General features: G+C 38.4%; 1 protein-coding gene across 5 annotated transcripts in view; it reads right to left on the reverse strand.

The window, feature by feature from the left end:
• The window catches only part of mycbpap (mycbp associated protein), a 163,077-nt gene that overhangs the window by 134,209 nt on the left and 12,994 nt on the right, over positions 1-15,874 (reverse strand). For all 5 annotated transcript variants that reach the window (XR_011354675.1, XM_069929379.1, XM_069929378.1 and 2 more), the window contains exons 3-5: positions 13,377-13,527; positions 9,959-10,065; positions 1,312-1,486 (exon numbers count right to left, since the gene is read on the reverse strand). Coding sequence is in view for 4 of the 5 variants with exons in the window: in XM_069929379.1 (XP_069785480.1) it covers positions 1,312-1,486; positions 9,959-10,065; positions 13,377-13,527 (433 nt within the window). In the remaining variant the exon portion in view is untranslated. The remainder of the gene's footprint in view (positions 1-1,311; positions 1,487-9,958; positions 10,066-13,376; positions 13,528-15,874) is intronic.

Consider the following 15,874-nt stretch of genomic DNA (forward strand, 5'->3'; position numbering starts at 1 on the left):
CTATACAGACCACAACATTTCTAAGTTTAATCAGAGTTTAATTTCCAAGGAGAAAGATTAAATCCAATGGCAACAATATTCACAGCTTCATTTTTACATTTCTTATGATCTGGTGACCGGAATTACAGTAAAAACCCCTGTTAACTGAAATTCAAGCAACCACCAGCCTGAAGCATCCTCAAAAAATCATGGAAAATAAATAGGTAAAAAATATGGAAGTTTAAAATTGGTGCACCTCACGGTTAGTTTGCCAATCACACAACACATAATCGCAAGCAATCAGAAAATTCACTTATCTGGCAAGTACCAATTCCTATAGGTACAGACTCGATGGGCTGAATGTTGCTCCTACATCTTATGGTCTACCTTCAGATGTCTAGGTTACATGCCACCTTAACATGCCACAGGTGCTTTGTGGTTGGTAAGAGATTACTTAAAGAGGTATGTGAGTGGAAAGAAAAGGTTGAGAACCACTGCCCTAATATCCTTCCTGCATCTCTCCACTGTTTACTTCTTTAAGGAATAAAAACAAAAACTCGGCAACTGTGGAATGAGGAAGTATCTGTACGGCCCTTCATTATATAGTGGCTGGCTCCTTTGTTCAATTTTACAACAATCTGCAAGATTATACAGACTGCACCCTACAAATTTTACATTTTCTCTACTATCCACAGAAGGCTGTGGGGCTGCAAGTGTCTTGGGCTTAGCACAGAAATGGGAAGTCACAATTAGACAACCACTGTCCTGTGTTTCAAGTTAGCTATGGAAAATTTATCAGACATCTTGGTATCAAGTACCTGGGACAACTGCTTTATTTAAAGGCAACGTTCATTTGATAGTGAGCAGGAGCAGGGACCATTGCAGGGCAGCTCTTTTTGATACTCCTGTAACTAAGGCTGGCTACTGTTACACATTAGAATCAATGCCATAGGTGCTCTGTGGTCAGTAAGGGATTACTTTAAGGTGGTCTGTGAGTGGAAAAAAAAAGGTTGAGAACTACTGCGTTAGAGAAATATAGACCTGGTATAATAAATAAATCAGTGCAAATGCATTTGGTAAAAAGGAAAAGGTTAATAGTAAGTATTCCTCAACCTCTACAGAGGACTCGCTTCACCAAGATTGACTTAAGTCAGGGGTGGCCAACCTTTTAATTTTTAATTTAGACATACAGCACGGTAACAGGCCATTCAGCCCACAAGCCTGTGCTGCCCGATTAACCTACACTCCCGGTACATACTTGTGGCCGAAATGGGCTGTTACCGTGCAATATGTCTAAATTAAAAATTAAAAGGTTGGCCACTCCTGACTTACGTGATAGCATGTGCTGTGTCCTCTTGCGCTCTGCCATGTGCCACTGCCAGTTTGCCAAGGCACTGTCCTGATGATGCGAATTGGCATGTATAATATCCTTTGGTTCCTTTTCATAGACAGGCAATTCCTGGGGGCTGGCTTCAGAAGGAAGGTGCTCAGAGATCATTCTGGCCATCTGAGGGGGAACAGGAAACAAGATGTTATGAGGAAAGGAGCTATACTTCCAACTACTAGCCAGCGCAGTCAGTGCTGGAGAACTAGAGACAAGTCATAATGATAAAAAACAACCTTATTTTGTTACTTCACCTTTAGGACATGGGCAAAGACTCACAGCCTGCTGTCCATGCCTGGACCTTGTAAATAGCATTGTTTCTTTTTATTGGTTTTAACATATGCAAAATAGGTACATATGGTAATAATAAATTAACATCGAGTTACAAGTATCAAATAACAATGAATAAAGTACATATTAACCCATGTTATTAAATGAAAAAAAAAAGAGAAACAAAGGGAAAAAAACATATATTCCTAAGCTAAGAATCAAACCCCCACCCTATAGGCTGCTGGCCAAGTTAAGGAGTCCACTACTAATAAAAACTGAGGTCATGAAAAAAAAGATCAAAAATAATTAATCTACAAGTTTTAAAAGTAATTGAGAAAAGGACCCAAAGAGAAAGAATGTAAAGATTCATTGCAGTAGTGGAACACCTAATTTTTTCTAGAGACAGGCATGCCAAGACATCGGGCAACCACTGAGTATGAATGGGAGGGACAGCATCTTTCCATTCAGTAAAATGGCCCTTCTAGCAATGTAAATAGGATTGCTGAAGTCTGTGTAGACAATGTCTACTGCCCTGCCTTCATCATTCCTCATGGTCACTGCTTCCAAAAACTCAATCTAATTTGTGAGACACCCAAGCTCAAAGAGAGAGAGTCCCCTTTAAATGTTTCCCTTTTCAACTTAAAACAAAACTTCTAGATTTAGTCATCCCTCCTCAGAAAAAAGAAAGTGTCCTTCATGATTTTATACAACTCTATAAGATCACTCCTTAGCTTCTTTTATTCCAGGGTAAACAGCCCCAGATTATCCAATCTCTAGTTATAACTCCAACCTCCAGTCCAAACAACATCCTTTTGGATCTTTTCTGTACCCTCTCCAGTTTAATTACATTTCTTCCTTTGTATGGTGACAAGGATTGCATACAATATTCCTGATGTGGCCTCACCTCTGCTGTGTACACCTGTTGCATGACATCTCAATTCTTGCCCTGACCAATAAAGGCAGGTATGCCAAACATTTTCTTCACTATTCTATCTAATGTTATTGCCACTTACAACATACTACTAAATCTCTGTTCTACAGCACTCCAAAGGGCTCTCCATTCACTCTGCCCTGGCTTAACTTCCCACTGACCCATTAAATTCTATCTCCTATTCCTTTGTCCACTCCACAGTTCATCATGATCCTATTGTACCTGGAGATCGTCTTCTTCACTGTTCACCACACCACAAATATTGGTGTCATCCACAAACTTTTTAATCACACCACCTACTTTCTCATCCAAATCATCAATATGGAAGATAAACAAGTGGAACCTAGCATCCATCCTTGTTACACATCACTGGTCACAGGCCTCCAATTTGAAAATCAACCGTCCACTACCTGCTATCAACAAATACATGGATAAGATGGCTTTAGAGAGGAGTCACGTGATGGAGTAGTGGCCGGATGATGAACTCCAGCCCTCTCCAGAAAAGTCGGGAAAAACAAAGGAAAACACAAAGGCACAGAAATAAAAGTTACAGAAAAGTGAGTATAAAGGTGGAAAGAAGATGGCGACAAAAAAAGAAAAATCAAAATCAATGGTAAGAAGAGAGGAAGAGAAGAAAACAGAGGAAAAAGGTGAAGGCCTTACCTGTCCGAAGAGGCCCGCTGCGGAGAGAGAAACCCGCTCCCTCAGGTCGGTAAATAATGGACTACAAAAATGGCTCGCTGAGCCGAGTAAAAGTGCGCGATGCGCATGAAAAAAAACACACCGACGGGAGGGGGGACCAGCTGGGGAGTCGATCTCCACAGCCGGCAACGACAGCTGCAGAACACCTGCAGCAAGAAGAGACCACAGAAGACAATAGAAACAAGAAAGAAGAGAAGGAAAGGGCAACAAAGAAACAACAGATGGTCAACCCAGAGGAAGAAGAAGAGGAAGAGGAAGAGTACAGTGAAATAGAAGAAGAAAAGAAAGGCAAGATAAAGGAGGTACTTTCTCTTATTAAGGGATACATGGAGTCATTTAAAGAATGGCAAACACAGGAATTTAATGATTTAAGAAAAAGAATAAACAACACAGAAGAGAAAATGAATAAAATAGATATGACCTTAACAGAAATGGGAAAGAAAATGGACAAGATGGAAGAGCGGGCAGTAGCAGCAGAAATGGAGGTAGAAGACAAAAAAGAAATTGGAGGAATCTAATAAAAAAACTAAAGAGACACAAGAACTACTAGCTCAAAAAATAGATACAAATTATAACAGAAGAAATAACATAAAGATAGTGGGCCTTAAGGAAGATGAAGAAGGCAAGAATATGAGGGAGTTTATAAAAGAGTGGATCCCTAAGACCCTAGGATGTCCAGAACTACAGCAAGAAATGGAAATAGGAAGGGCACATAGAGTATTGGCCTCTAAACCACAACCACAACAAAAACCAAGATCTATTGTAGTAAAATTCCTAAGATATACTACAAGAGAAAAGGTACTGGAGAAGACAATGGAAAAAGTAAGAGAGGGCAACAAACCACTGGAGTATAAAGGGCAAAAAATCTTCATTTATCCAGATATAAGTTTTGAACTCCTAAAGAAGAGAAAAGAGTTCAATACAGCAAAGGCGATTTTATGGAAGAAAGGGTATAAATTTATACTAAAGCATCCAGCGGTATTGAAAATATTTATTCCAGGACAACAAAACAGACTATTCTCGGATCCAGAAGAAGCACGAAAATTTGCAGAACAATTACAAAAATAGACTGAGGGAGGAAGACGGGTAATGAGAGTAAAAATGATCACGATTGATATGTATGTGGGTAAAGACAAAAATAGACTGAGGGATGAAGACGGGTAATGAGAGTAAAAATGATCACGATTGATATGTATGCGGGTAAAGAGGTATAAGAGTGAATAGAGACAATGTGCATACGTGAATGTATCTGTACTTAGAGGAAAATATATAGAGTATAGACAAGAATTAATAAGGGAGGGAAAGGGAATAGAGGAAATAAGGAGGGAATTAAAAGAGTGACCTTTGTTACATATGAAAATTGAAATCTTTTCTGGGGGGGCTGGGTGGGGAGGAGTTGCGGTCACTACAAAATCAGTTGACGTTTGAGTGAATTCGCAAATCCAAATGGAGAGGGGAGATGTGGTTGCCCGACAAGGGATAAAGGGCAACTCAGGAGGGGGAGGGGAGAATGGGGTTAAAGAAGTTTTAAATAGGAGAATAAGGAAAATGTTTGATGTTTTAGAAATGTTGTCTTATAAAGTGTTCAAAACAAGAAAGCAGAAATGGATAAGAAGGAAAGGTGATGATGGAGAAACGGAAAGGGAAGATAAACAAAGAATGAAATGGCTACGCTGAACTATATGACTTTAAATATTAATGGAATACATAACCAAATTAAAAGGAAGAAACTGCTAAATTTACTGAAAAAAGAAAAAATTGATATAGCATTTGTGCAAGAAACACATTTAACTGAATTGGAGCACAAGAAATTAAAGAGAGATTGGGTAGGACACGTAACAGCAGCGTCGTACAATTCAAAAGCAAGAGGAGTAGCTATATTAATTAGTAAAAATGTGCCAATTAAAATAGAAGAGGAAATAATAGATCCAGCAGGGAGATATGTATTGATAAAATGTCGGATATATTCGGAGTTTTGGAATCTACTCAATGTATATTCACCTAACGAAGAAGATCAAAAGTTTATGCAAGATATTTTTTTGAAGATAGCAGATACGCAAGGGAACATATTAATAGGAGGGGATTTCAACCTGAATTTGGATTCAAATATGGACAAAACTGGGAAAAAAATTAACAGAAAGAACAAAGTAACCAAATTTATAATTAAATCAATACAAGAAATGCAACTTTTGGATATATGGAGGAAGCAACACCCAAATGAAAAGGAATATTCATATTACTCGGGTAGACATAAAACATACTCAAGAATAGACCTATTTTTGTTATCAGCTCGTATGCAAGATAGAGTAAGAAAAACAGAATATAAAGCTAGAATATTATCGGACCATTCACCCTTGATATTGACAATAGAGTTAGAGGACATCCCTCCAAGAATGTATAGATGGAGATTAAACTCCATGCTACTTAAAAGGCAGGATTTTAGAGAATTCATTGAAAGACAAATTAAAATGTACTTTGAAATAAATACAGAATCAGTGAAAGATAAGTTGGGATGCAATGAAAGCGTTCATTAGAGGGCAAATAATAAGTTATGTAACCAAGATGAAGAAGGACTATAATCAGGAAACAGAGCAGTTGGAAAGGGAAATAGTAAATATAGAAAAAGAATTAGCAATGAAGGAAGACACAACTAAAAGAAGAGAATTGGCAGATAAAAAAATAAAATATGAAACATTACAAACTTATAAGGTGGAGAAGAACATAATGAAGACAAAACAGAAATATTATGAATTAGGGGAAAAAACGCACAAAATTCTAGCATGGCAGCTTAAGACAGAACAAGCTAAGAAAATGGTATTGGCATCAAGGAAAAAAGACAAACAAATCACATATAATCCAACAGAGATCAAGGAAAACTTTAGAGAATTCTATGAACAATTATACCAAACTGAAAACGAAGGGAAAGAAGGGAAAATAGATGAATTTTTAACCAAAATTGAACTACCAAAATTACAAATAGAGGAGCAAAATAAATTAACAGAACCATTTGAAATAGTAGAAATACAAGAGATAATAAAAAAATTACCAAATAATAAAACACCAGGAGAGGATGGATTCCCAATAGAATTCTATAAAACATTTAAAGATTTATTAATTCCTCCCCTCCTGGAAGTAATCAACCAGACTGATAAAACACAAAGCTTACCAGACTCATGTAAAACAGCAATAATTACAGTAATACTAAAGCAAGGGAAAGATCCACTCGCACCAGTGTCATATAGACCAATATCATTACTTAACACAGATTATAAGATAATAGCTAAACTATTAGCAAACAGATTAGCAGAGTATGTACCGAAAATGGTAAATCTAGACCAAACTGGATTTATTAAAAAAAGACACACAACAGACAATATTTGTAAATTTACTAACTTAATTCATGCAGTAGAAGAGAGTAAAGCGCCAACAGTAGCAGTTGCTTTAGACACAGAGAAGGCCTTTGACAGAGTAGAATGGAATTATTTATTCAAAGTATTGCAAAAATTCAGTTTACCACAGAAGTATATTAATTGGATTCTTTTTTCTTTGGCTTGGCTTCGCGGACGAAGATTTATGGAGGGGGTAAAAAGTCCACGTCAGCTGCAGGCTCGTTTGTGGCTGACAAGTCTGATGCGGGACAGGCAGACACGGTTGCAGCGGTTGCAGGGGAAAATTGGTTGGTTGGGGTTGGGTGTTGGGTTTTTCCTCCTTTGCCTTTTGTCAGTGAGGTGGGCTCTGCGGTCTTCTTCAAAGGAGGTTGCTGCCCGCCAAACTGTGAGGCGCCAAGATGCACGGTTTGAGGCGTTATCAGCCCACTGGCGGTGGTCAATGTGGCAGGCACCAAGAGATTATTGGATTAAAGCATTATATAAGGGACCATTGGAGAAAGTGACAGTAAATGGATATATATCAAAGCAATTTAACTTAAGCAGGTCAACACGGCAGGGATGCCCACTATCACCCTTATTGTTCACGTTAGCTATAGAACCACTAGCAGAATTGATAAGAACAGAAAATAATATAAAAGGGATAAAAATAAAAGACAAGGAATATAAAATCAGTTTATTTGCGGATGATGTTATAGTATACTTAACAGAACCAGAACTATCAATAAAAGAATTATATAAGAAATTGAAGGAATATGGAGAAGTTTCGGGTTACAAGATTAACGTAAATATAAGTGAAGCAATGCCAATGAATAATGCGGATTTCTCAAAATTTAAGAAGGAATCACCATTCAGATGGCAAATGCAAGCAATAAGATACCTAGGTATACAAATAAATAAAAATCTCGGCCATCTATATAAACTCAATTATTATCCACTAATGAAAAAATTACAGGACGATTTAGAGCATTGGAAAGATTTACCATTAACACTAATAGGAAGGATAAACTGTATTAAAATGAACATTTTCCCAAGGATATTATACCTATTTCAGGCATTGCCAATACACTTGACAGAGAAATTCTTCAAGGAGTTAAAGAAAATAATAAGGAAATTTTTATGGAAAGGGGGGAAATCGAGGATAGCACTAGATAAATTAACAGAATGGTATAAACAAGGAGGCTTACAACTGCCAAATTTTAAAAATTATTATAGAGCCGCACAATTAAGATACCTATCAGATTTTTATCAAACAAGGGAAAAGCCAGATTGGACTAGATTAGAATTAGATAAAATAGGGGAAAAGATACCTGAACACATATTATATAAATGGGATGAAAAATTGGTACAACGTAGGAGTTCTCCAGTATTACATCATCTACTCAATATTTGGAAAAAGATTCAAGTAGAAAGGAATAAAACAAATTACCAATTACCAAAACTAATATTGATGCAAAATAAGTTACTCCCTTTTACAATAGATAACCTTTCCTTTAGAGAATGGGAGAAAAAAGGATCAAAAGAATAGAAAATTGTTTTTCAGGAAATAGATTATTATCCTTTGAACAAATGAAAGATAAATACAATATAACTCAAGATACAGTGCTGGCATATTACCAATTGAGATCCTACTTGAAGGACAAATTAGGAAGCAGCCTGAGGTTACCAGAGGGAAGTAACTTTGAATATGTGATTACAGATACAATGATAATCAAAAGATTTATTACAAATATGTATATTAAACTGCAAGAAAAGGAGAATGAGGAAACAAATGGTAAAACTAAACAAAAATAGGAACAAGATTTAAATATAAAGATAAAAAAGGAAACATGGGAGAAATTATGTTCTGGAACGATGAGAAATACAATAAATACGAGGTTACGTATGATACAATATAACTGGATACACAGACTATACATTACACCTCAAAAGTTAAATAAATGGGACCCAACAGTATCTGATAGATGTTTTCGATGTAAAAAAGAAATGGGAATAACAATTCATGCAATCTGGACATGTGAGAAAGTAGAAAAATTTTGGGAAGATCTAAACCAAATATTAAATAAAATTACAGAAAACAATATACCAAAAAATCCAGAGATCTTCCTCCTAAGTAACATAAAAAACAAAGAATTTGGAATTGATTTGGATGGTGCACAAAAAAGATTTGTTAAGATAGCTCTAGCCGTAGCAAAAAAATGTATTATGTCAACCTGGAAATTGGAAGATAATTTGAAAATACAACAATGGTATATAGAAATGAATAAATGTATTCCATTAGAAAAAATAACATATAGTTTAAGAAATAATATTGAAATATTTGAACAAATATGGGAGCCTTACATGAAACACAATAGAGAAAACCTACCGGGGACATTCACTACCTAAATTAACGAAAGGAGAAGGAAATGAAAAGAATTGACTCAGTGGAATTTCTTGTTTATTTTTATTGAATGACAACATTGTTTGACTGGTTTAATGTATCTTAGATTTTGTACTTTAAATGGATGGGGGGGGAGGTAGGGAGGGTGGGATGGGAGGAGGGAGGGGGGGAGAAAATGATACTGTATATATTTGAAAAGGAAAATGTATGTATCATGGTCAATGTGGTTTATGGTGTGAAAAATAAAAAAATTAAAAAAAAAGAAATACTCAGCAGGTCAGGCAACACCTATAGACAGAATATAGCTCAGGGACTGGTCCCTTCTGCCCATCATGAATGTGCTGACCGCAATACCAAATTAAACAAATCCCTCTGCCAGCACATGGGTTGTATCATTCCATTCCCTGCCTGTCCATGTGCCTGACTAAATCCCTCCTAAACATTTCTTTGGATCTGTTTCCACCACTTCCCCAAGAAGCACAATGCAGGCACTCGCCGTTCTCTGTATAAAAAGCTTGCCTCGTAGTTCTCTTTTAAACTTGTCTCTCCCTCACCGAAAAAGTTATACCTTCATTCTGACGTGGGGAAAACTCTCCATCTACATACTATCCATGCCTTTCATAATTTTATAAACTCTATTAAGTACCTTGGCTAATGTGATTCAATCTTGAGAATGGCACATGTTTGATTAAATGACACCAGACACAAACCTGCAATTTCATTTATTAGCAATTGAGACCAGCCATTGCTCCATTGAACCCAGTGCTCTTCAGCCAGCAAATAAAATTTAGCTCAACTTGTAAAATTTTAGTTACTCATCTGGGTATTCTCAGTCTATTACACCTGCCCATTTGTTGGACGTATACATAACCGTGTTTCTGTAACTGTTCTTTTTGTTTGGATATTACACTTCTGTACTCTACCTCAGTAAGTCCTCTCGCAAGCAATGCATGTTTAAAATCTATCAAGTTTCCAAGGATGCTGTGAGGCAGAACTTTCCTTTCTGCATCAAATCGAGGACCCCCAGGACCTGCAGAGTTAAAACATATATAGAAATATAAGTTATAAAATACACTCTTGAAAAAAAAAGAATTTAAATTGCAATGCTTTCAAGGAGCCATTTGGAGAGGTACTAATCACACAGAGTACCTATCACACAGATGCAGTACGAAGGATATATTGAGGAATATTGTGTTCAGTTCTGATTGCCTCATTGCAGCAAGGATGTAGAAGCTTTGGAGAGGTTGCAGAGATTTACTGGAATGTTGCCTAGATTGGAGAGCATGTCAAAAGAAGGATGACACGTGAGATAAGAGATCTAAAGAATATGAGAGGGAGTTCAGCCACCATCTTTTTCCTGGGGTGACAGTAGCAAATACCAGAGGACAACTGTACAAGGTGAGGTGAGGAAAGTTTAGGGGAGACATTAGGGGTAAGTTTTTTTTTTACAGAGCATAATGGATGTCTGGAATTCATTGTTGGGAGTAGTGATGTAGGCTGGTAGAATAGGAAAATTTAGTGCTCTTAGACGGGCACATGGATGTAAGGAAAATAGAGGGTAAAGTGTGTGGTAAGGAAGGTTTAGATCGTTGAGTAAGTTTATATAGGCCAGTACAACATTGTGGGCCGAAGGGTCTGTACTGTGCTGGATGTTCTAAAGGCTGAATTTTACCAAAGAGGTAATAAATGCAAGTATCACCCAGGAACAGTTAACCACACTTCGTAACAAAAAAATTATTTTTTTTTTCAACGTTTCCCTCTCTGTCCAAAGACATTGCAGTTATTCTGGGGAACCATTGGCACTAATCATACTGTTAAACTATTCAACTTTTTGGAGCTTTACATCAATGCCCATTTTTAGTAGTCAGATCCTGGTCAATCTTCCGTGGTGTTCATACTGGTTGCAACTGATATAATTTAACTCAGTGCAAAAGGCAAATTCAGCCTAAGATGGCCATTTCTCAGGGATGAAATGGGCATCTAGGTACTCTCAGTCTATTACACCTGCCCATTTGTGGAACATTTACACCACCATGTTTCCATAACTGTCCTTTTTGTTCGGATACTACACTTGTGTACTCTATCTCAGCAAGTCCTGTTGTAAGCAATGCATTTTTAAAATCTACCAAGTTTCCAACAAAAAGGGCCATAGTTGTAAGGTGCTTGGAGTAACCATGGGGAGATGTAAGGAGTAAGTTTTTCACACAGAGAGTGGTGGTGCATGGAATGTGCTGTCAGCAATGGTGGTGGGGGCAGTTACAATAAGATCTTTTAAGAGACTATTAGGTACATGGAACTGAGAAAAATGGAGGGTTATGCTGTACAGAAATTTAGATAGTTGTAAATAGGTTGGCAAATCCCTATGGGGCAAAGGGCTGTACTGTACTGTACATTTCTATATTCCATATTCTATGATAAAATGGCAGGTGTTAACTCCAAATATAAGAGACCACAAATATTAGAGTCTAGAGCACAAAAACAAAATTCTGGAGGAAATCTGTGTTCAAGCAGCAAAAGGAGAAGGGTTCATGTTTAGAGTCAAAATCCTGCTTCAGACCTGAGGTGTTAATCTGTGTCTAAATGCAATGCAAAGTTTCAGGAATGCATACTTAGCCTGTTTACTAATGATTTAGCAATGCAAAAAGATAAGTACTTTGCATGTAACAATTTCAAAACACAATCACTAACTTGCATCAGTAAAGCATTATCTGGCACTTTAATGGAAGTGCCACTCATTGAAGGAAATAACAAAGTATTCAGCACTTTCTACAGTATGTCTGGCTGGGCACAACATTTTTTGTTGTGTGGTGCAGTCATTGCTGCAATTTAAGAAAGCATCAAAGTCAGGTTCTATAGCCAGCAATAGGCCCTATCAAGCAAGGAAAATGCGCGACTGTAAATACAGAGGTTCTCCGCCCTTACGTCGAGAGACTTATCTTTCTGAATGTGCCGTGGCCGGCTCCGAGGCGCCGAATGCAACCCTTTTCCGGGAAGGATAATTGGCAGAGCGCAGCACTCCACTGCCCTACATGAATGTACAGCTGCTGCAAGCAGAGGGTTAGGGTGGGCTGATGACCGTGTCAGTCTGCAACCCATCTCCCCGCTAACCCCTCTCCCGCCATGAACCCTTCAAGGTAAGGGCAGTGGGCAGGAGCTGTCAGGCAGCAGGGGCCGGCGGGAGCCGTCAAGCCAGCGGGGGCCGCTGGGTTGGGCTGTGACTGTCTCACCAAGTTGCTTTGGCCTTTGGGGCTGCTCTCTATGGCTCAAAATGCAGAACAGCGATGGCTGTCTTCCCTATCCACAATCCCCCACACAGTTGGAACTGGGTGGCGCTACTTCACCAGTCACTCTGACTCCATCGGATCTAGAGGGTGCTATAATGTGCCGCTCGACATGAATGCGACGCTGGAGCAGCCTTTCAGGGCTGCTCTACAAAAATTTTATGTTTTCCCTTCGAGCTTGTAGCCAGCCTCCAGGCAGGGGCCTGGCATGAAATGGCCTAATGAGAGTAAGAAACAATTACTTTGCTCCTGACTCAGCAATGAAGAAAGACAATTTATTTTGAAATTATGCTTAACTTTGAGTCTTATCTGTCTCTGATCATCTTGCTCATAGGATGGGTTGCAGAGAAACTATTATCAGATTCACTTTTATGAAGATTAATTGCACTCAGATCTTAAAGGTATTAGTGAAATTTGATAAAAGTATGCAAATAATTACTTCATTTTCCAACTCTTCAGATCTCTATCACACAAAAATAAAATCTGCAGCAGGAGTTGACCTGGTAATGGCCCAGAGTACTTCCAGAAAAAAGGTTGCATCATTGATAAAATGTAGATTGTCCAAACCCATATTTGTAGTGGGAAGGCTGAAGGCCCTGTTCCTGGGCTGTTCTATACTCTAGGTCCTAGAACTGGGTTAAAAAAACATCAGTGCCAGATACTGTCGTCCTGTCTCCAGCTCATCCTCTCAACTAATTATTTAGATATGAATATTTGAGCTGTAATTGGTAAGCTTGATGATACACAAAAAATTGTTGGTAGTGTTGGTAGGATAGTTGGATGTCACTGTTTAATATTGATTAGTTGGCAAAGTGAGCAGAATAATGGCAGATGAAATGTAATAAGCACAAGGTGGCAAATTATGTTGGGCAGGACCTTCGACAATACCAATGAGCAGAGTGACATCTGTGTACAAATCCCAGAATCCATGAAGGGGTCAGCACAGTAGTTAAGAAAGCATATAGGATACTTGCCTCATTAGCTGAGACATAGAATATAAGAGATCATGGTACTGTACAACTTCATAAATCATTAGTTCGGCCACAGCTGGAGTACTTACCTTCATAGTCTATCGTTTGCAATTCATCCATGGGTAGAGTAGGTTTGGCTATAACTTTTTTCACAATTACTTCTTCCTTTGGTTTTGGTTTTCGAATAACTATTCTACTGGTGGTTGGAATGATGTTTAAAGGAGCCCGAGGAACACGGAGCTATTGGAATGTAAAGAGGAGAATGAGGTGATTGGTTAGTCACCACTCCAATCAGATGAAAATGGTCTTTTCTCACTTCACAATTCATTTTTTCTTTCCTCAAATCAACACATCCTCTCTACATTTTCCCAACATTCCCCCCTCCTCCCTGCTGGGTTTACAAACTTGGTGACTTATCATCCCCAAGTGGTATTTCTTCCAAACTGAAGCTATGTTTTTCTGGCCAGAGATTTTAATTTGGAACAAGAGAAGGCCAGTCTGCCCTTTAGCTTTCTTATTCATTTAATAAGATATGGGCTGCTCTGATTGTAAATTCTCAGTCATGCGCAAGTAACCTTTCACCCTGTTGCTTCAGGATACGCCTGGCCTAACCCCTGCCTTAAAAATATTCAACGACTCTCCTCCCGTGACCTTATTCAGAAGAGTTCCAAGCACTCATGACCCTCTGAGAGAAAAATAATAGCCTCATCTCTGTCTGAAATGGCACCCCTTATTTGTAAATAGTAACTCTAGTTATGGGAATAGAGGGTCAAAAGTTTAAGAGTGGCAAGTATATCTGTAAAATTCCTCTATTTGCAGGTTCATTCAGAAATTGATGAAATCATCCAGGCCACTATTTATTCCTCAGATAAAACATTCAGAGTTAAAAGAAAGATCTGTATAAAGTACTGACTTTCATGCACTTTCAGAACCCTCCAAAGCAGTTCTTTTCCATTGAAGTACACTGTAGTAGTCACTGGTTTCATGTTGAATGATAAAGTTTGGGCTTGATTCTCTCTAGGGTATACAGCTGTTAATTTCTGCAGTAGTAGAGGGGAGTCGGACTTCCAAGTGATCGTGATACATCTTTTTGCGACTGCTATTTTTATAAATTAAATTTGATATTTGGTCAATTTGTTGCTTATTTCCATAAAATTATCTTGTAGATATAGCTCTGGGTCGCCTGTGAAAGCCACTCCTGTTATCCTGGTTAATTTTTATGCTATTTCTTGCCAAAATGGCCTCACCCTAAGCTATAATTGGTGTAAAAAAAATTATACTGAACCAATCCATATCTTGCATTTATAATTGATGTCATGTTGTTTTTACACCAATCTGACTAGCTTCTTTCTGAAATCACCACACCAAGTCCGACTCCCATCTTTCTCTTGACCTCAGCAACCCTGGTTTCACACTTTTACTCTGGAGAGCACAGTACATTTTTGTTATAAATTTGGGTGTATTCCCCATCCAGACCATCGTTCGTTCAGTTTCACTAATTTCAGGTGGGATCAAAGTTGGTCCCCATGAAAGGGTAAATTTACAACTCAACTGTAACTACATTGTCTTTGGGCTGTCAGGAGCTTGATGGGCAGGTGGCGAGGGCAAGGATCAGTTGTCGGGAGTTTGATGGCCAAGGCGAGGATCAACCATCGGGTGTTGGATAGGTGGGCAGCCAGGGTGAGGATCCACAATTGGGCTGCCTGTAGCTCGATGAGCAGGCGGTTGGGACGTGTATCAGCTATTGGCCCATCTGGAGCTCGATGGGGGGCAGCTGGGGCAAGGATCAGCTGTTGGACGCTGGATGGGTGGGCGGTTGGTGCGAGGATCAGCCGTCGGGAGCTCAATGGGTGGGCGACCAGGGTGAGGATCTGCATCGGGCCATCAGGGTCAAAAATAGTTGGGGAGGGTCAGTGTATTTATACATAATTTAAATGTACATTGCTACCTGAAGATCATTCAAAATTCTTACGCCCCCTTGGATCTTTCCACTGCCCCCGGGGGGTAGCAGTGCCCACTTTGGGAATCACTACACTAATTGGTAAGTCTCTCCATTTCGGTCGGTCTCTTTCTATCTTCCCAAGAAGAGGAACATAATTTAGTTTGTACAGATTTTGCAAGTTATTGTCAATTGCTATTCCAAGATATTTTATTCCATTCATCTTCCATTTAAATTGACTTCATTTTTGGTATCTTTTGTATTCAAAATTTGTTTATGGCATTATTTCACTTTTATCCATATTTATTTTGTAGCCTGATATTCTAGTGTTCCTTGTAATTTTTTGCAAGGAACTGATTAGCCGGGTCTGATTGGTACAATAGCACATCATCGGCAAACAGACTGATTTTGTGTTCTTCTTGCCCAACTTTGAAGCCCTTTATATCCAGATCCCTTCTTATTATCTCCACCAGCAGTTCAATCGCTAAAATAAAAAGCACTGGAGACAAGGGGCATCCCTGTCTGCTCAATCTACTCAAGGGGAACACAGTTGACATCTGATTATTTGTTATTATTTTAGCTTGCGGTTTATGGTTTAAAGTTCTTATCCAATTTATAAATGTTCTACCTATACCAAATTTTTCCAGT

Source organism: Narcine bancroftii, chromosome 3, assembly GCF_036971445.1.
Source record: "Narcine bancroftii isolate sNarBan1 chromosome 3, sNarBan1.hap1, whole genome shotgun sequence".
Classification (NCBI taxonomy): domain Eukaryota; kingdom Metazoa; phylum Chordata; class Chondrichthyes; order Torpediniformes; family Narcinidae; genus Narcine; species Narcine bancroftii.